Below are 21,989 nucleotides of genomic sequence, written 5' to 3' on the forward strand. Positions count from 1 at the left end.
GCCCAGCATCGCGGCGCAGCTCGGCGCACCCATACCTCCGCCCCTCCCACCAGCACAAGTGGCAAAGAGGGAGGACAGAAGGCATGAGAGGGTTTAACACAGGCGAGTGCCATCTTAACCGATCAAATGAACGCCTCTCATTGCCTCTCATATTTCAATTGCACACTCCCTCTGGTCTAAGGTGTTCTCTGGTCTTTGGTGCTCTCTAATTTCTATTAGCCCCATGGAAGTTGACATTTTTGCTCTGTATCCTAATTGGCTGCCTGCAAATAATTGATTTTTATGTGTCCAAATGTGTCCAACCTGTTATTGAATAGCGTCTCAATTATTTTAGAAAGTTGCGGTGATAAGGAAACTGGTCAGTAGTTTGTGAATTTATGCTTTTCTTTATTTGTTCTTGTTGTTTCTTTATTGTTGTTTGTTTCTTTCGGCTTTTTCCTGATTACGGAGTCGCCACAGCGGATTTTTTTGATCCGCATACTGATTTTGGCTTGAGCCCTTTATATTCCGGATACTTTTCTCCATTCTTAAAAATTGGTACTACTTTAGCAGTTTTAATTTTGCTTGGAAATTTCCCCCGTCCTAAATGATCGATTATTTATGTACATCAGTGGTTCTGCAATCTCTTTTTTTTAAACTTTTTTTAACGTTTCCATTCCAATTCCATTATAGTCAGTTGATGGTTTATCTTTAAATTTGTTAACAATATCTGTGATTTCCTTTTTAGTCACATCAGTGAGGAACATTAGGATTGATTGTCTATAAATTCCTTTCCTTCCTTCACTGGCAAGACATTTGGGATCTTGCCAGTGACATTTGATATCCTTCAATTTTAGTCCAATATTTACCAACAATTTATTGAAACTCTTGACTACCTCTTTCATATTATCATTTTTGACTCTTCTATCTATAAAATAGTGAGGGTCAACACTATTGATCCGATATTGATCTAATATTGTTTTTATTCTTATGTATTAAATTTGCTGTAATAGATTTTCTTACTCACTCTCAAATTAAGGGCCTGCATGGTGGACGAGCGGTTAGCACGCAGGCCTCACACCTAGGAGTCCTGAGTTCAATTCCACCCTCGGGTATCTCTGTGTGGAGTTTGCATGTTCTCCCCATGCATGCGTGGGCTGTTATCACAATCATTTGGGAATATATTATCAAGTAATGTTTCACAATGCTCAGGAATTCTGCTTGGTCTGGTTATTTTAGGATGTAAACTCAAACTGTACATTGTACACCCTGGGGTACACCCTGGACTGGTTGCCAGCCAATCACAGGGCACATATAGACAAACAACCATTCACACTCACATTCATACCTATGGACAATTTGGAGTGGCCAATTAACCTAGCATGTTTTTGGAATGTGGGAGGAAACCAGAGTACCCGGAGAAAACCCACGCATGCACGGGGAGAACATGCAAACTCCACACAGAGATGGCCGATTGAACTCAGGTCTCCTAACTGTGAGGCCTGCGTGCTAACCACTCGTCCGCCGTGCAGCCCTGTTTCAATCATTATACATTCTAAAATGTTATCAATAGCAAACATTTTCTACTACCCGTGTAATACATATCATAACCTGGAAGTTTGAAGGCCATGCCCTTATCAGCATGAATCCATATTTCTGAAATTCTGATTGCTTTGAAAGCTTCCCTGAAATGACACACATAACGTGTGTGTTGGGGGGTGAGAGTCTTTGTTCATCATGGAGGACAGCTTGGCTGCCATCCTCTTCTTGCCCCCCCCCCCCAACCATCTGTTCCAGAGGACATCCCAGGACAGAGCTGCCCTTCCTTAGAAGTTTCCTTATCTGCTCTGACCTTGTAAAGTGCAGTTGTGCTGTCAGTCCCAGGTGTTCATCTGGTGTTCACCCTTCAATGTCCATTGCCGGGATGTTCACTGGCAATGGTAGGCATGTAGGTAGATACCTTATTCATCCCCACGGGAAAATTTGGGGGGGTTAAGGCACTGACGAAGGTCCACAACCAGTTCCTTGGTTTTGATGGCATTTATCAGGAGATGATTTGGCTGGCACCAGTTCACAAACTCCTGAATGAGTTCTCTGCATGACCATCGTCTCCATCTGGGATCAGTCCAACCATGGCAGTCATCAGAGAACTTCTATGGGTGGCAGGAGGGGGACAGGTGGCAAAAGTCAGAAGTGTAGCAAGTGGGGGGTGTGGGGGCTACATGCTAAGAATAGTCTCTGACGCAGTACCGGGTCCTCACATGTTGTGGGCAGTTGTTGAGGTAGTCCACAATACAGTATGTGTATGTAAGACTGCACTAAGGAACACCGAACAAGTATGCCAATTGAAATACTGCAAAAAAGATGAAGTGGAACTCATCATCATCATCATCATTAGCTCGTATTGAGACGCCTACTGTTGTCATGTGACTTACTGTGTGTGTGTGTGTGTGTGTGTTGCAGGTGGCGGCTCAGACCGTGTTGTTCATGTGTATGAACACGGCTGGGATCTTCATCAGCTACCTGTCGGACCGGGCTCAGCGTCAGGCCTTCTTGGAGACACGGCGTTGCATCGAAGCTCGGCTGCGTCTGGAGACAGAGAACCAGAGACAGGTGAGACCTCCTCATATTCACCTGCAGGTTGGACCCCCAGTCTTCCTGTGGCCATGTTAAATACCCTGAGCAACATCGTAAGCCCCAGTTTGTCCTGGTCATGGTCATCAGTCAGTGAATGAAGAGAAGGTCTTCAAGCACTTTGACTAGCTTGAATGTTGGATGAAAGTTGACCTACGATGAAATTATGGACAATCTCCTTTCATTGGTTCTAAACATCCAAGAGTAAAAAGAAGGTGAACTTCAGAGTTTGCACGGTATCTTCATCCATCTGTGACCTCTAGATGTCCTTCCACACATGCGCACGCTTGCGTCAGTGCGCATGCTCCTCCCATCCAGCAGCGATGTGAAGCATCATGAAGCACGTTTGACGAGGGAACCAAGTGATTGATGGATTTCTGTTGACAGTACACAATGTTAGCAACTCTGCCAATGAGCCTGCTGACGGGAGACAAACATGGATGCCACATTGATCCACTGCTGGCTGTGTCTCTCCCTCTCACACACACACACACACCGTGAGTGGCGTTTGTTTACGCAGTAAAGTGGATGGTGTACAAGACACAGAAAGCTTTTATAGCATCTTCTTTCCTGGAACCCTCAAAGCGTGCTGAGCTCAGCCCTGGTTGAAATGGGGCAGGAGGTGTGACTTGAACATGAGCCAATCACAGATGAGCATGCGTGTAGACCAGATGATTGCCATTCCTTTGAGAATGCTTCTACAACGTTTGTTGGCTTTGTGGACCATCACAACTGTTGTAGGTCTGATTGTCTGGTGCCGCAGATTATCCTCTTCCCGTTCGTGTTCATCTTGTCCACATGCAGTCCAAATGTTGTGGACCCCGTGGGCACCATCTCAAGAAGAAATTCCCAGATCCAAACGTTGTGTATCTGTGGTGACAGCTAACTGACAGCTGAATTGAAATTCTCCCCACAGGAGAGGCTGGTTCTGTCTGTCCTGCCACGTTTTGTGGTTCTGGAAATGATCAACGACATGACAAATGTAGAGGACGAGCACCTCCAGCATCAGTTCCATCGAATCTACATCCACCGCTACGAGAATGTCAGGTGAGGCCTGCCGCCATGAAGCCTGTCAGCGGATGAAAGAGCGACGCGACAGCCGTCAGTCACAGGCAGACGTATTAGTACTGTCCAAAAAAACAATGACTGTGCTGCTTTCATTGTTGCTCATCTTATGAAGTGTTTGTCAAATGTGATTTTGCTTCTTGTGATCAACATGAAAAGTGACATTTCCCCATTTTATCCAGCATTCTTTTCGCAGACGTCAAAGGCTTCACAAATCTCTCCACCACACTGTCGGCACAGGAGCTGGTCCGAATGTTGAATGAGCTCTTTGCACGCTTTGACCGCCTTGCACATGTGAGCAGATGTTTGTGTCCCATGTGGAGTCTCAATGCCATTCCTCAGGCTTTCTGCAACTGTTCTAGGCTTGGCGCGCTCAGGGTGAAGCTAAGGAAAAGTAGTTGAGTGCAGAGTCACACTGGTGACGGAGTTGACCTCGTGAGGAAAATAAATGTGAGAGCGTCGTGGGTCAAATGCTCTCCTTCTGCCGTCTTGTTTCTTCCAGTGACGCAGTGTTAAAAATAAGACATTAGGTATAAGACGTTACAAATAAGATGTAAAAAATGACATGTAACAAACTGTCTGCATTGTTTGTATGTTAGGCAGGCAGCAGTGCATGCTGGGAGAGATCACAGGGTCTTGTGTGTGCATGGTCTCTTGCAGGAGCATCATTGTCTGCGAATAAAGATCCTAGGAGACTGTTACTACTGCGTTTCGGGCCTACCTGAGCCCAGGCAGGACCACGCCCACTGCTGTGTGGAGATGGGCCTCAGTATGATCAAAACCATCAGGTAGGCAGGGGGTCAAACTACGGCCACCTCATGGTCCCATGGTCCCATGGATGGAAGTTAAGACAAAACCACAATAAGAACAAGCATCGTTGTTTGAACTTGAATTGTCATCGTTTACCTTTTGACCAACTTTGTGTGCTCTGGTGCTCCGCCCCCTCAGGTATGTGCGCTCACGTACGAAACACGACATTGACATGCGCATTGGAATCCACTCGGGCTCGGTGCTGTGTGGCGTGTTGGGATTGAGGAAGTGGCAGTTTGACGTGTGGTCCTGGGATGTGGACATTGCTAACAAGCTGGAGTCCGGGGGCATCCCGGGGTAAGGAAAGGACCAGCAGAACATTCAGAACCTCATTTTCACCTCATTCTGGTGATCTACATCCTCCTCCTAGGCGGATCCACATCTCCAAAGCAGCTTTGGACTGTCTGAATGGGGACTATGAAGTGGAGGAGGGCCATGGCAAGGACCGCAATGACTTCCTGCGCCGCCACAACATTGAGACGTACCTCATCAAGCAGCCGGAGGAGAGCCTTCTCACACTCCCCGAGGACATCATGAAGGAGGCGGCCAGCTCTGCAGACCGCCGGGCCAGCAGTGCCACCTTCAACGAGGCGTCCTGGAGCCCGGAACTTCCTTTCGACAACATCGTGGGAAAGCAGAACGTAAGTCAACGCGCCTCCTCGAGGTGATGTCAGCTTGTGCTCTCGACCCCACCCCCATGCGTCCGTCTTAACGGGTCACCCGGCCAAGCTATCGACACGTCCAGTCTGACAGCCAGCGGAAGCTAGCTGGCTGCAGGTGACGTTAAGACGGAATGTTGTCTTTTGTCTTGTGACTTTTTGTTGTCATGGTAACACGCCGCCATGTGTCTGTGAGAGTGACTGGATTCTGCTTCTGAGTGCCATGAAGCTTCCTCTTCATAGCGTCCTCATTTGTCTGTCTTTGCCATGACAGTAAATCAGCTTCACGGGCATCATCACGTGGCGATGCCGTGTCAGCTTTACAGTGCCAAGAAGACGGACATCTTTGCTAATATAAAGAATCCTTCTGAAGATACGATGTGTCTTCCTTTGACATCCAAGTGTGGGCTGACTCTGACTAACCTGAGCGAGCCTGCAGCTCCTTCACACGCCTGTGAACAACATTTCAGACTCCTTTGTTTGTGCTACAATGGTGGCCTGTCAGGGTGCGAGCGTTTCGTTGCATATGAAAGGATCCTCACAAGAGTTCTGAAGTGTCTTTCATGTTGTCGCTCGGCGCCGCTCCCAACAGAACCTTTCCTACTCTGGTGGGTTTGTGTCCTGCAGGTTGCTGTCCTACATTCGTGTTGGTCTCGTTTCCTTTCAGCGTCACTGGATGGCCACCTTTTTGCCTGCCCGTGTGCTCCAAGGGTCTGAGGCTCCGAGGGTCTGAGGCTCCGAGGGTCTGATAGAAGTGATAGAATGAAAGCTATTGATTATATTCATTACAGTGCAGTCAAGCTAGGGTCTGGTCCTTGCGGCCTGCCAGCACCGGCCGCTGGAGTCACAGCCACTACATCTCTTCTCTGCCGACAAGCTGCTCCACGAGTCCCTGGGATCGGCTGAGTGGCTCCGTCTTTACCTCTTTCATGCTTGACTGTGTGCCTGCTGGCGGCCATGATGCACCGCAATGTCACTGCATTTTCACCTCAGAGCGGCGTGGGTGTTTCCTCACATGACCTACTCACTGCCAAAAGAGGGCCAGCGAGGAAGCGGAAGTTTCACGCTGCCCTGTTCGGTTAAGGACTTTCTGAGTAAACATCATCTGTACAAATATCAGTTCTTTTGTAAGCTTATGTTATTCTACCAGTGAAAAGCGGAATGATGGTCGTGGAGATGTGACACGTTCCTGTGCTGGAGAACACCATCATTCCTGTTTGTGGCCACAGTTAACGCTTGCCCAGCATGTCTAGACGCCTTTAATAAAGCTAAAAATAGTATCTGGAGGATGGTACACAGGTTTTCTATGCCACATGCACAAAAATATTCCATTCATAATGAAGCATATTCACTTATTACGTTTCATAAGAAAACGCTGAGTCCTCAGTTTGTGTGTTTGGTCGGTGGGTGTGAGAATGTTTGCTGCTTGGTAGTACACTGTAATACTTACTTGTTGTGTCTTCAGGCTTCTGATTGGCTAACGGTTGGTGAATGGCCTGTGAGTGTGTGTTCTTGTTTTTGGTGTGTGGTTGGACAACGCTTTGGCACACTTTCTACGTGACACGCTACACTTACACACGTCTCTTGTGTCAACAATGAGGCGCCGTCATAAAGAAGCTGGAGAGTGGCTGCATTTGGCGTGCTTGTCGCTCTTTCTACGTTTAATTGTGTCACCAATTGTGAAGCCTCTAATGCAAATCACGCAGTTGGCGTATTTTCATTCACATGCAGCAGACGTTTTGTTGTGTCGAGTCCATCTGCTCTGCTGTCCAGGACAAAGATGATCTTTTGGCAGGCTGGCAAGCAAGCCTTCATCTTCTGGAGAGATGTACCAAAAAATACTGCTACTTTAGATTGGTCACTTCATTAGGTACACATCAACTGACAGCCAAAACAAACATTCTGTCTTGACATAGACTGCTCGGGGAGTTTGGACCAGAGTGGTGTTGTGTACCCGTGCACTGCAGGGCAGCACCAATTGGATTCTAACAGCAGTTATCAGTGACATTTGAGAAAGTATAATTAAGTGAAAATAAAGTTTTAATGAGGGCTTCTTTGTCATGCTGTGGCTGGTGCGATGCAAGGTGAAGGACAGACACACACGCACACACACACACACACACACATCATGGCTTGAAGGGCTCAGTGAAGGTTTGGGTAATGGCACGGTTCTAGATGTTAATGTCTGGAAGGAAATGAGACTTTTACGACTTGTACCTTGACTGGTGACAAGGTTAGCTTGAAGTCTTCCAACATGTCTCCTCTTCGTCTTCACACTCAGAGTTGAGACACATTGTGCTCTTGTTGATGCCCATCAAGCTGACTTGTTGTCAGGTTGAGTCCTGAAAGGTCACATGACTTTCCTCTTTACCTCTGAATGACAGTCTGTAATGTCCGGAATATGGTTGGTCCCCAGATGATGACGAAGCGCGCTGATCAAGTCTTTTACTCGCTGTTCATGTGGGGCTGCAACTGCTCAATGTTCAATGTTCAATGTTCACAAGCACAAAAATGACCAAATAAATTGTAGAAATGTTTTCATTACAAAAGTTGGGCAAATTACAGAACATCCGATTCTGAATTACTGCATCAAGGAAGTTTACATGCAAGTGAGAAAGTGACACTGATTCAAAATCAAACATTGTGATTGATTGGGATTTTTGCAAACAGAGAATGTGTCCATTTTATTTTTATTGGTTTTTTTTTTGTCTTTTTCTTTAATTTATTGTGTTTCTTGTTTGTTTATTTCATTTAAAAGCTCCCAATTATAATGTTAATAAAAAAAGCAAGTTTCTTGATGTTGATGCAGTGTACTCACATCATTATGCCATATAACATAATAAGTACATGAAGGAAAGAATATTGTTGACAATAATATCATTTATCAGCAATAATTTGTGGGACAATTATCGTCCAGCACATTTTAGAGTGAAACCGCCCGCTGCCTTGCTCTTTGTCCTGCTGGCGTTAGCTTCCATTATTAGCCACAGATGCTGCTAATCCTACAGTACGGGGGTTCTTATTCTTAATGGCCAAAATAATGAAACAATGTAATGAACATTTTCTCTTCGGCCCTACCACGACTTATTTTGGCCATATGTATACTACAAACTGCTTTTTTTCTTTGACTGTGTAATATTAGATTGGCTGGATTGGTTTCATATGTAAGGATAAGCCGGTCGCCGGTACCCCAAAATGAAGACAGTGGATGGATACCTAATGTAATTGTTTCATTTGCATCATTGGTCATGATGGACCAATTGATCATTTGTAAAAAGTGAGTAAAGAACATGAAAAGCTCAGAAAATATGTTTAGAACTACAATTTTTTTTCCTAATGTCACAAAGACGGAGCTACCTGTAAGTGCTTTTAATTGGGGAGGGGCCAGAGGAGGCCGATACTGCGCTCATGTCAGACTCCTGTCCAAAAGTCTCCTCACTACATTTCTCACTCGTCGCTGATTACTGACTAAATATAGCAACGAAGTTGCTAATTTGTCATCACTGATCCTCCTGCTGCATGTTCTTATTCTCTGACACTCCAGGTTGTATGGAGTGTGTTAACAAGCGGGGTTACACAGACAGTCCCATTATAATGTGCTTATGAGAGCAAGCGGTGCCAAGTCTTTTTGTGGCGATCCAAATGTATTTGTGGCGGGCCTGTATGGGAACCACTGTACTGTCTGCATCATGTATCATTGTCTGCATCGTTGTGTGTCACTGTGTCTGTGTGTCAAGGTGAGCGTATGATTGTTTGCTTCGTCATATTGCCAATGGAATTAGATGCGAGATTGTTAGCATGACTCTGTGTGATGGTGAGCACTAACATGACGCCGGCAGGCCGAGACGATGCATGATGACCAACATTGCACTTTGGTCTTCCCTCCCTCATGTTGTGTGTCTTGTTTTTTGTTGAATTGAATGCAACCAATGGGGGGCAAGCAGCAGCAGGTTCATTCTATGTGCATGTGCTTTCCCCCAGACTCTGGCTGCCCTAACGAGAAATTCGATAAATCTGCTCCCAAACCATCTCGCACAAGCTTTGCATGTCCACTCTGGTCCTGAGGAAATTAACAAGCGAATAGAGAGCGCCATCGACTTACGGAGTGGCGATAAGTTGAGAAGAGAGCATATCAAGCCTTTCTCACTGATGTTTAAAGACTCCAGCCTGGAAGAGAAGGTAGCTGGGGCTTTTAGACATTTTTTTGCTTTTTCTTTCTTCCCTCCTCATGTTCAGCCAAAAAGCCAAACACAAAAACATTTTTGTCATGAGTAAGCTCAAGGCACGTTTACATCAAATGACTTTTTTAGCTGAAATGTGCCACTTTACCATTTTGCTGTCATAACACAATCATGCACAATCAGCAAATGTTCACTCATTTTACAATTTACAAAGGTGTGCATAATAATCAGCTGGATTATATATCAAATAATCAGTTTTTGTCTAGAAGCAATACAATTATTTCACTATGTTCATTAAATCATCTCTAATTGTAACAAACGGGTGTAAAGGTACGCCTGCTACTGGGTGCCAAACCAAGTGCCACATACCAAAAAAATCAGTTATCAATACATGTACTGCTATACTCGCATTAGCAACCTATTTTAATTGAGCTTGGAAAAGTTTACTTTTCAATGTTGTCAATAAAGTTCTTTAAAAGCATTGTGTTTTAAAAAGTAACTTGGTACATTTCAGTGTCCATTAATGTTGGCTGCAGTGACAGTATTACACCCTGTCATCAGTGATTGACACTTCATGTGGTTTTGTGACGACAGCACCTCCTTCAGTTTACTCATGACTTCAAGTCCATTTAGTCTTTCACGGTCAGCCCAATCAGCTTTTGTTTGCTTTGTTTGGAGTCACATTGCATTCATTGAAACACAGGCGTGATAAGGCGGTCCTCAGGAATAATGGACATATTTGAATGAATAGATGGTCAAATGTACAACATACTGTCGGTACGTGATCGACGTGATGAGACAACTACAAACGTCATGAATGAGCCCACTCAGGCGTGTGCACCTCAGTTGCTATTTGAAGTATTGTGTGAATGCTGAAGAGAAAATTCACAAGAAGTTAGAGATATTGGAAGTTACAGGATGCACTACACTCAAACTTGTTTTTTTGTACTCCCCAGTTGTCGTCCAAAATCTTTGCCAAAATGTTGCCTCGGTTTCGTACATTGTCTTGGTTTTTGTACGGTATTGCACCAAACATACGAGTCTGTTTCCTCCGTTTCCTCTATCTATGGGATTCTGATGATTACAGCTCTAAAATCTGTTATTTTGTCATTTTTAAATGATATCATAGAAAACTATGGAGGTGGAACATATGTATTTCAAATAAACAACAAAAAATAGCCGAATTGTTTCTAAATTAATGGTTAGTCTTGAAATGCACAACATAATATATAAAAATAACAAAGTAAAAAAAAAACAACAAAGCCAATTGCAAATAAATGCAATTGAGTAGCTCAAAAGCGGTTCATGCTAATAATCGTAAACTCCTGGCTCCTTTTGACCCTCAACGTACAATGTAAGTACGTACAGATGACCGACAATGGTGACAGAAATGCTTCCGTAATGGTGCCGCTTTATGCTAACAGCCGCTAACTGTCCCAGGTCTAATCGTTGGCCAAAAAAAGCACCTTACGTGTTGCTGGCTCAATTTCATTGAATTCTTGACTGTGTGCGGCTGCTAAATAACCCGGCATGGGGCCAAAGAAAGTTAAGTGGGTGAGAAACACTTGAATTGGATCTCGCCAGGATGTTCGGGAAGTCCGCATCAACAATGACTTCCATCCATTCATCATTTACAATTATTTTGCATTGTTGTCTGCAGGTACAATTGTAATTATTCTCTATTTGAAAAAATGTTTATTCATATCCAACCGTTTCAGTACTTTTGACACAAGCAAATTTCACAAAGCCATGTGATCTATCAATCAACAATAAATGTCCTGGTTTGGTTAGAATCGGTATTGAAATAATCCTCTTCATGTTGACATTTTGACATCGTGAAGCCAACACTACCTCACTATTGCGTCAAAATGAATTTTCTCAAGCGTATCAGAGTGTTGTCGGCAGGTTGCAACAGACTAGAGAGAGACTGAAAGAGTCACAGAAAATCATGCTGTCCTTGTTAGTGAGTATCAAGTTGTGCAAAAAGTATTGAAACATTCAGCAGTTGGTCATAAATTTAAAAGAAGGTTCAATGAAGTTCATCTGGAAAGGATAATTTAGTTCATTAGTGCATTTTAGCTTCATCCTGAAATTTCGCCCAAAATCCTGTTATCCCTAACTTTTTTGTGAGTAGTGTTTGTTATTATTTGACATATGTTATTCTGAACCATTTATTTTTCCTCTCAACTACGTCTACATTTCTTAAGCAAGGCAATCCATTTCAACATCAAAATGTTCAATTTATCCAGGATAGAAGGCTTTTTTATTTACACATTCCAAAAAATCCACGTTTAATGTAATTGCACATTGGCCGCGACAACATTCCTTTTCAAAATGAAGGGATTTCTCAACCGCTTCAAACCATTCATCCCAATAATGAATGGAAAGGATGAATGAACATTTAAGGTTACATTCATTTAAGACTTAATTCTTGACATGATTGTTCCCAAAGGCACAATGTGGCAGGCATCACTTTGTTTTGCCATGAGTTATTTCTGTAAATTATGGTGACCCTCACATCAATAACCCAAAATGGAGCCAAAGAAAACATCTTATTGATCTCACTGCCGCTTTAGGAACATTCATGTCTTTGATGTTCATTTACGTATGTACATTTACGCATTGTCTTTATGCCTGTAAAACTAAAATTGCAAAAAAAAAAAATTGTATAAAAACGCATCATAGACGGGCGACGAAGCTGACTTCCTGGTTCCTGTTTCCATGTAATGGCAAGCTAATAGATTGCTACCAAGGATGTTTGGTGATGAACATACATAAATACCACAGTTGGACTCACTCTATATTAACAACACAGCAGAACATGTACACAAACCGTGGCACAATTTTGGTGTACATTTGCGATATTAACAAAAACACCCTGACAGCATTCACACAACATTTCTACACCAACAGCTCCAGTGTGGTCTCCACGGAAAGAGGCCGAGTTATTCTATTAGAAATAACTATAATAATGACGAGCTTTTTTTCTTTTGTGAATGCAATGCACTTCTGTGGCTTATTTTTGTCCTTTTTTTGCTTGACCTCTGACCTTTGAGTTGACCGCCTTTCCTTTGCCCTTTCCCCGTTGTACACAATTTGTTTGTGTCATCTTCTTTTCAAGACCTTTTTGTTTTTCCTCTTCTGTAAATGTGCACTGACTTGCTGTGGACCTCCTTTTTCCCTTTTTTTGCCAAATTTGTGAGCAAACGTCAAACTTCCTCTTGCTAGCTAATTTCCCAGCGGTTTTTGAGAAGGATGCCAAGGCAGGGTAGCGGGGACATCATATCTTGAATTGGCATAAAACTGTTGATTTGTGGTGAGAATAAAACTATATAATTACCTATTTGATTGACTAGCTTGATTATTAATTAGATATACAGTGTTCCCTCTCAACATCGAGGTTCACATTTTCGCTGTTCGCTGATTTTTTTATTGTACGTATTTATTTTGAACAGCATATGAACACGCATTGTAGTCTGAGTCCTTGTGGTGTATTAGAGCGATCTTATCAGCGCTCTGTTGTATGTGTCTGTTATTATATTTACTTCTGCTATCAGTAGAGGGTGTTTTGTACACATACTGAAGACGTGTACAGTTCCACTTTGTCTCAGTATGTGTTCATGTACCTGTATAAGTATATCAGGAACCCACAGTGGACAATAGCTGGCTAAATATACAGCCACAACAGTCTTGACTGGTTAAGGGAGAACTCGGCCATTGTGTTCTGCGTCCTGATTGGCTGTGGACCACTGTCAATCAATCAATCAATCAATCAATTAGCGTCGCTAGCACACTCGCTCACTGTGTGAGCTGCTTGCTAACCGCCAGTAAACAAGGGAACACTGTATTGTGAGATATTACACACATTTGTTTGGTCTATGTCTCTTTGTAACGGATTGTTTTTAGCATCTTTGTTGTACAAAATCTACCAAAGTGGCCATTTCTTCCCTTTTTTAATTTTTATATATGCTAACCTCACTGGAAAAAGTTTAGCTAAGCTAACTTTCCTTCATATGACAGTTGTTATATTTAGCATTAAAGAGTAATGAGACCAGCACATGACTAACGTCCTCACAACCCCGCCACTCGCCCTCTAGCGCCTGTCTCTCTCTAACGCTTGTGCTTGAAGCGTGGCATGCATCTGTGCTAATGTGCTAACGTACCGTATTGGATGCGTTGTGTGTCGCTCTGCCTCCCATCTCACCCTCACCTTCTCCTTCTTCCTTCACGGTGAAGTACTCTCAGATGAGGGACGAGGTCTTTAAGTCCAACCTGGTGTGCGCCTTCATCGTGCTCCTCTTCATCACCACCATCCAAAGTCTACTTCCGTCTGCCAGGTAAAACAATATGGTGGGAGGGACAGATTGTTGATCATGTGATCATTGTCCACTGATGTGTGCAGGATGGTCACCATGGTGATCCAGTTTTCTGTCCTCATCGTCCTTCACTGCTGCCTGGTCCTGGTGACCACGGCCGAGGACTACAAATGTCTGCCTCTAGTTCTTCGCAAAGCCTGCTGCTGGATCAACGAGACCTACGCCGCCCGCAATGTCATCATCTTCGTCTCCATCCTCATCAACTTCCTGGCAGCCATGATCAACATTGTGAGTTCTCAGTGATCCGTGAAAACCAGCAACATCTTTTTATTATGGAAATGAAAGTTCATCTGATTGGTCGTCTATGGCAGCTGTGGTGTGACTTTGACAAGTCCAACACCTTCAGGAACCAAACCTACAACCAGTCCGCCTCCATCGCTGACATCTGCTTCTACCCAGAGGTACCCTCACCGTCATCACTTTCTCATCATGTCATCTTCACATCATCGTCACGTCATCATCATGTTATGCATGCATCTTTTTCTCACAAGAGTCGCGGGTGTACTGGAGCGTTAAGTTTCCTTTCATGCCCGCAATTTTTTTGCTGCACGATTAACGTGAGCTCCTCCTGTTTGACCCTCGGCCCCCTCCGTAGTTTGGTTGAAGCACGGTAACTCTGTAGCCACAAGCTGGAACAAATATTGATGGGAAACAGAAAAAGAAAAGAGTATTTAGATTGGTAAAATTAGCTTCAAAGCCCTGGCAGATGGCTCTTGTAGCAAGACCAAAGTTATTTGGATCTACTGTGGGTGTGTTAGACTTATCACGGATTCCATGGCCTGCCAGAGACTGGAGCAGTGCAGGTATGGTTTTTATTGTCATATCCAGTGCTACCTTGGCATAAGAGTGGCCCAACTAACCAGTGCTTTTCACATTTTTACATCTCTCTGATGATTTTGGCATTGAACTGCCAGCTAAATTGGATTTCCAGCTGCTATTGACGGGCTGTCAATGTGATGACCGTGGCTGTCCAGTGTTGTGCTAGCGTTAGCCATTTAGCATGGAACTACCACAATGATGCACATTAGCGCTCAAAGTCATCAAATCTTACCGTCATGCATTCCCACATTCACTCACTCACATTTTGTATTTGCTGAATGTTTGTGGGCGAGTTTAAGAGCTAGCATTCACGGGTGGTTGTACGCCGCTGCCCTTGTGGAGCCTTCTCCCTTCGGTATGTATATTATTTCTGTATATCTGTGTGTATGTATGTATATATTTATTATTATCATATCTAAAATAGCTAAAAAATTTAAATTATTTAAAATTATTATTGTATAGAAATTATTATGATATATTAAGTATTAATAGTGTTATTATTATACATACATAAGTATCAATATATTGGGACCGTGTACTATCGTCCCACTCTGGCTGTGGCTGTTTCCCCGGGTGGGGCGCCTGGAGAGCGCGTGTGAGAGGGGGGTCTTGGTTGTGCAGCTTGGGCTCTGGGTGGGGGAGGCGCGGTGCTGAGGTGGGGGGTTAGCTGCTTCTCTCCCTTTGGAGAAGCAAAGGGCTGTGTTGGCTGTGTTGTGGTGGATATTGGGCGGGCGGGTGGGGGGTGCTGGCTGTGGGTGCACGGGTACCGGGGCGGGTGGCGGTTGGAGTGGTGCCCCACTGGCCGGGATTGGCAGGGGGCTTGCTTGGGGGCGGGGTGGTGGGCTCTGGGTCGTGGAGGAGCCTTGATCAAGGGTTTGGGGGCGAGTCTGGCCGGTGGCTCGCGGGCGGCCCCTGCTAATTACCGGTGTCTGCCTCCGGCCGTGGACAGGCTCCCTTCCGGTTGGCGGGGGCGCCCTTGTGCCCGCAGGTGTGTGGCCCTCGATGCCCTTCTGCCCTAGTGGGGTATGGTCTCCCGCCGCTCTCGGGGGTGTGGCTCTCCTCCAGCCCTTGCTGGTCTCTTCGGGGAGATGCTTTGAGGGCGGGCCTTGGGGAGTCGGCCCTGGCTTTGCCCCAACCCACGGGGCCGGTGGATCTCTGGCGATGAGGGCTTGACCTGGCTGTGCGGGGCGGGGTTTACTGGGTGGTAGAAGGCAGTCCCTCTCCTTTTGTCATTGTCAGTGACAATTACACATTCACACACACGCATTAACACATGCACATGAGCACACTTACACACACATATATGAATATACACACCAACAGAAGTGCACACCTCCATATGGACACTCACAGCACATGGGTGCTTCTCTACACAATCTACCATCTTATCCCTGATGTCTATATGCTATTGGTATGCTATTATTACAGTCATAATGATGTCAAGCAGTAAGATTTTAATTACTGTAACTGTATGGCTGTAATTGTGTTTACTATCACGGTTCATGTCTTCATTGTTACCATTGCTACTGGTAAGTTGGACTGTTTCATTTCACTGATATCATCTCCATTGGGACCCTTAGCCATCATTGACATTTAACTGTTCTGTTTGTCACTCTTGTTCTTATGGGAATTGTTGTTGCTGCTGTTTTTGGCTCTCTCTCTCGCTCTACTGCCCCCCCCCCAACCCTCTTCTTTTCTGTGTTTCTTCTTGCGCCGGTCCGGCCGCTCCAAATTCGCATAACAAAAACATCAAATAACGGCAAATAAAATTTCATGGTACAGGGAAGTTGTAGCCAACACCTTTCCTGACACAGAGCAAATCTGTTTAGCATGTAAGGGCATTTAGATCAACAATACTATCTGCCCCAATGGCTGGACGGGACAAAAAAAAGGAAAAAGAAAAAAAAAAAGTATGCTCATAATAAATGCTTGCTGACTATATTGTTTTAAATAATGGCTCATAGTTCCGAAATTCATATCGTTTTACTTAAAATTGAATGTAATTATCCTTGTTATTATCAGATTGTTTACCACAAATAGATTTTCCCATACTTATTATAGATTGAAGCTTATTTCTATCTGCGATTAAATGTGATTCATTGTGAGTTAACTATGGACAAAAAAATGCAATTAATCACAATCAAATATTTGAATCGATTGACAGCCCTAAAAAGCCACATGAAAGGCTAAAAGTGGTGACAGACTGTTTTGTTTCATCCACCTTTTGAGATCAGATTTGAGGGTCTTGAATAAAATCCTTCAATGGGGATGGGGCAAGCCCAGGCAAAAACTGTGCAGTGCTGAGATAAAAGTGGATTTTTATCAAAAATTTGAATGGCTTTTTCAAAAAGAGGTTTAGGTATAGGTTTAATTGATGGGCGAGCAGCAGGAGACCAAGTTGTTACCATCACGCCAACATCACACCATTCTCAGGTTAGCATCATGCCTTATTCACACCATTATTATGCTATCATCATCATACTGTCACGTTATCATCATGTCATCATCATGTTGTCACTCCATCATTATATTTATGAGGAACATATCCCCTTATTGACATTTTGTCAACATCTTGACATCCTGTGACTTAAGTGTTTTCTTAGACACTAAAGTGTTCAAGACCACACACAGCATGGTGTATAAAGCTTAAGATGCTTAAGGCTTTTATGATGGAGTATGATAATTAGCCACGCCCTCTTTCTCTCCCTGTCCAGTACTTTGTGTTCACAGGGGTGTTGGCCATGGTGACGTGTGCCGTCTTCCTCCGTCTCAACTCAGTGTTGAAGCTGGCCGTGCTGCTGGTGATGGTGGCCGTCTACTCGCTGCTCACCGAAGCATTCTACGCCTCACTCTTCGTGCGCTACGACGTTGTCCACCACAACACAGAGTGAGCATGTTGCTGCGATAACATCAGCCCCACACCGCCACCATAACATGTTATAAAATAAAAGCTTTCACTGTTAGTGCAGCATTACTTGCAGCAAGAAAGGATGTCAGTAGCCACGCTGACCTTTCTTCATGCTGCAAGTTTCATCTTGCAGGTGATGATGATGATGATGATGATGATGATGGTGACAGAACAAGGTGACCTTTATTTTGACAACATAGTATGAACGTTGTCATAGCAACGCTTTCGAGTCATGTTGGGAGAGCAGAAAAGTCAGTGTGGCAAGTAGTGTGGAGTAGGAGATGTGTTCTACTTCGAAGGAAAGAAGATGATGAGGTATGAATATGTTTTTGTCTTCACAGGAACTTCCTGGGCACCAAAGAGACATCTCTGCTTCTCATGGCCATGTTCCTCCTGGCTGTCTTCTACCATGGCCAGCAGGTGACATGACATAACACGTCAACACGACTGGGATGTTTTGATTGACACTGTCAGAGAGCTTGTCATATTGATGCTGCTGTTTCGGATATTTGGACCACGTTTGAGGGGGTCACAACATGGGACACATTGTAGCTGTTGAGTAATCAAAAGGAAGTGGTCTCACATGGGTGCCGTCACATTGCTAATGGCAACCTTTCATGTTTTAGTGGTCCGATATGGAACCCTCATGAGCGTAATTGAAGCTCCTTTGTGGCCCCATTTGATGTCATCCGGCGGCATATTGATTTCCCCCGCCTGCATGGCAGAGGCCACAATGATGGCGGCCAGCGTGAAGCTGTAAATGCCAGGAGAGTGCGCCATTCACACTTCATCTCTCCCAGTGCTCCTATTTTGCCACCATTAAAAAGCTCAAATGTTTCTCAGCATCTTCCCGCGAAGGATTTTCAAAACAGAAGCCTGAAGGTTGTTTATTGAGTAATGCGCCTTGTTAAAGAGCCTCCAAAAAGCCCCCACAAGACTGCACCTTCTTGATTAGGAGCACAGAGAATGCGCTCTAATGATTCAAGTCAATTGACAGTCGTGTTTATCACAACAGAGTTTCCACCAATTGCCTGTGAGAGGCGCTCCAATCCTCCAAGCCCCCCCCCTTCATTAATTACATTCTTTATTTGATTACAACCTTTATTGTGGTTTTTAATTACAGTAGCTGATCATTCTTCAATGAGCTCCTCATTTTAGCAGAAAATGTCAAGAAATTAACAAAATTACTGCTAATGTCTGTCCCCACACATAAACAGATCTCATTTGCAACGTTTTGCACCTCAAAGACAAAAGTTAAAACATCCAGATAAACCAATAAACACGGTAGGTGTGCAACAACACTACCTTTATTTATTTTGTGACCCACAAACTGTTCACTTCCGCCTCTAGTTTCATGTGTGGCGGTTGGCTAGCGCAGTAGTATTGTCTGGTAGTCCGCTGTTTAGTCATGCCTCGGTGAAAATGATCATGTTGCAGTCTAAAGTCTCTCACTGGGGGTGTTGTGGAGTCCCAACTCATCCATTTTATTGACTACACACATTAGTGAGGAAATGTTCAGCAGAGTCTACATGGCCTAACTCGTATGCCTCCACACCTTCCTCACCTCTGTCTTCCATCTTGATACCGCTTGCGAGCACTTGTGCCCAGCTGGGTAGACTCCAGAGAGTAAGATGTTAAACAAGACAATATATAGCAATATAATCACTACGAAACTCACAAAATCTGGGACCTGTTGCACAAAAGTATGATTGGGACATCCAAAAGAAATGACTGCGCTGACCTCACCCAACCCAAAAGACTCTTAGGCTGACTCGGTTGCACAAAGGCCCAGCCAGGATGAATAGACGTTGATTCATCAAGCCGGGTGAAACCAATCCCAGATCACTTCCTTAAATAGATCCCACAATCGTAGATCATAGTCACAAACAAAAGACAAAGCATGGCAAGCAAATTGCAATAGACAATTTGCAATACTTTGTGCATAAAAATTCAAATAGTTCATGTTTTCTTTATTAGCACATCACCATTACTCGCTCATCGCCTCAACTCAGTAATTTCTCAGTAATGTAGTACACATCCACATTCACCGACACAATTAACACCCCCAAAAAACGTAATGGCACTGTGATGGTGAATTTGCTTCACCTGCAGGTGGACTTGACTGAATGATATAAATGTAACTCCATCAGACTGTATCTTGTAAGATTTGTATTTCTATTTACATGATATGAAATGTGTATTTTATATATACAGTATGTGGGAGACTGCGAATGATCTAATAAATGAGGAGTGTCAAATTTGTACCATGGAGGGCCGAGACCTTGAAGGCTTTCCTTCCAAGCAGGTGATTTCATGATGGACACCCCCTTCAATTTGAGGGAAGGAGCTCATCAATGAAATCAGCTGCTGCATAAAATGGTTGGAGAGGAAAGCTGCAGTATCTCCACCCTCCATTGACATGTGTAATAAATGATGCAATGATTACGACATCATCTAAAATCATTTATCGCCAATGATTGAAATGAATGATGACAAATGTGGTTGCATGTGGATGTGATAACAATGTGTAGTGGCCAGTTGAAAAATTCTTGGTTTTCATTTATGGTGACTACTGATTGAGATAAGGGATGAGATGAACTAGGTCCCGAACCTTAGGCTGGTTTTGGATCATGGATAAATTGAGTCAGGATAATCAAGATATCCTGGCCTAATCCTTTATCCTAGTTCCCCTTGCTGGAAGAGATGCTAGCTTTGCTGATGTACTCACCCAATTTGTATCAGCCGATTTGATCTCTTAATGCTAATTGTCAGTGTGTTTGTGTGTGTTTTCTGTTCCGGCCACTGGGGGCGCTAGTGAGGGAAGTTGTTACTGAACATACTGAAATTCTGGTTTAAATGTCCACATGCAGCTGGAGTACACGGCCCGTTTGGACTTCCTGTGGCGCGTGCAGGCCAAGGAAGAAATCAACGAGATGAAGGAACTGCGAGAACACAACGAGAACATGCTGAGGAACATCCTGCCCAGTCACGTGGCCAGACACTTCCTGGAGAAGGACCGTGATAATGAGGTCTGTGCACGCTGTTGACATGAGTTAGCATGTTAGCATGATTGTTGTCCATTACAAAGGCTGCTAGAGAATTAGACAGGTTGAAGCTAAAGAGAAGAAAGGAAGAGATGAGCTTGGGCGTATTAAAGGAGATGGGCTGAGTGAAGGTGATGAATTCCTGCAGCAGTGTTACACAAAAGCAGTCATTATTCGGCCAGAATGAAAAAAAGAAAGAAAAAAAATCTTGAATTGCTTTTGAGAGAGCAAGCGGAGAGACATCGACTGCTAGCATCACCCAGACAGAAATAGATGTTTTTTCCTGTCTTCTGTCAATCAGCCAATGGTTGATTTGTCTGCTCGATGGCTGCAACTTTCCCTTCTGGTCCATCCCGTCTTCCTCTCAAGACAGGATCTGCATGCTGTTGTTACCGTGGCAACAAAGTCCAGTTAGCCTGACGTCTTAGCAAGAATAATGTGCTCATTTAGCTGACTCACTTGACTTCACTCCTCCAAAAGTACTTCCTGCATACGGCATTATCCCGAATTCACACCAGACGTGTATCACGTCATACGTCACATCCGTAATGCTCTCCTCCAAAAGTACTTCCTATATACGTACATAGTATACACGTAGCTCACTCATTCCTATATCACACACACACATACTTCTGCCCTATAAAGGTACTTCCTACTACACGTCTATTTCTACAGAGTACAGATGTACTTCTTGCCACTAAAAGTACTAGATACTGTACGTCATACAAATGTACTTCTGTTTCCGAAAGTAGTTCCTAAATAGTACATGCTTGGTTGTCTCCTCTAATGGTACTTCTGATATAGAGCATGTGTACTACTTTCCTGTAAACGTACATCCTAACTTGTACACATGTACTTCTCTCCTCGAAAAGTAGTTCCTACATAGTACACATGTAGTTCTTTTATCTAAAAGTACTTCCTACATAGTACACATGCACTTCTGTCCAAGTACATCCTACACAATACGCGAGTAGTTGTCTCCTCTAAATGTACTCCTGACATATTTCAAGTGTGCGTCTCTCCTATAAAAGTGTATTCTACATAGTACACATGTACTCTGTCCAACTACGTCCTACATAGTACACGGGTAGTTGTCTCCTCTAAGGTACCCCCCACATATTACAAGTGTACATCTCTCCTAGATAAGTACATTCTACATAGTACACATGTACTTAGCTCCTCTCAAAGTACTTCCTACATAGTACACATACATATACTTCACTCAGGTACTTGTCTCTTTTACTTCCTAAATATCATTCTCGCATCTACTTCCTACTTCCTTCAAAAAACATAGTATAAGTGTTAGAAGTACTTTCTACAGAGGACACACTCCAACCTCATCGGTGATCTTGAATCTACTTTTTACAGAGCATTCACTAGAAGATGTGTTCAGTGTTGTGTAAAAGTACTTCCTACATAGTGTAGTACACATATATTCCCTGTTCCAGGTTGTTAGGGTGGACTGTAATGGTTTCTGCCAACAGTTTTTGTGTTGAATGTGGACGTAGAAAAGC

At 43.7% G+C, this 21,989-nt stretch overlaps 1 protein-coding gene across 3 annotated transcripts in view; it reads left to right on the forward strand.

The window, feature by feature from the left end:
* adcy8 (adenylate cyclase 8 (brain)) overlaps positions 1-21,989 on the forward strand; it is a 47,131-nt gene that overhangs the window by 21,157 nt on the left and 3,985 nt on the right. For 2 of the 3 annotated variants that reach the window (XM_058067432.2, XM_058067422.2), the window contains exons 2-14: positions 2,443-2,592; positions 3,530-3,660; positions 3,861-3,972; positions 4,339-4,466; positions 4,627-4,785; positions 4,859-5,129; positions 9,129-9,326; positions 13,565-13,665; positions 13,731-13,932; positions 14,016-14,105; positions 17,238-17,410; positions 17,773-17,851; positions 20,302-20,460. In XM_058067432.2, the coding sequence (XP_057923415.2) occupies positions 2,443-2,592; positions 3,530-3,660; positions 3,861-3,972; positions 4,339-4,466; positions 4,627-4,785; positions 4,859-5,129; positions 9,129-9,326; positions 13,565-13,665; positions 13,731-13,932; positions 14,016-14,105; positions 17,238-17,410; positions 17,773-17,851; positions 20,302-20,460 (1,953 nt within the window). The remainder of the gene's footprint in view (positions 1-2,442; positions 2,593-3,529; positions 3,661-3,860; positions 3,973-4,338; positions 4,467-4,626; positions 4,786-4,858; positions 5,130-9,128; positions 9,327-13,564; positions 13,666-13,730; positions 13,933-14,015; positions 14,106-17,237; positions 17,411-17,772; positions 17,852-20,301; positions 20,461-21,989) is intronic. The other variant, XM_058067443.2, reaches the window with a different exon arrangement.

This window comes from Doryrhamphus excisus, linkage group LG11 (assembly GCF_037039965.1).
Source record: "Doryrhamphus excisus strain RoL-2023G ecotype Guam linkage group LG11, RoL_Dexc_Guam_v1.1, whole genome shotgun sequence".
In the NCBI taxonomy this organism is placed as follows: domain Eukaryota; kingdom Metazoa; phylum Chordata; class Actinopteri; order Syngnathiformes; family Syngnathidae; genus Doryrhamphus; species Doryrhamphus excisus.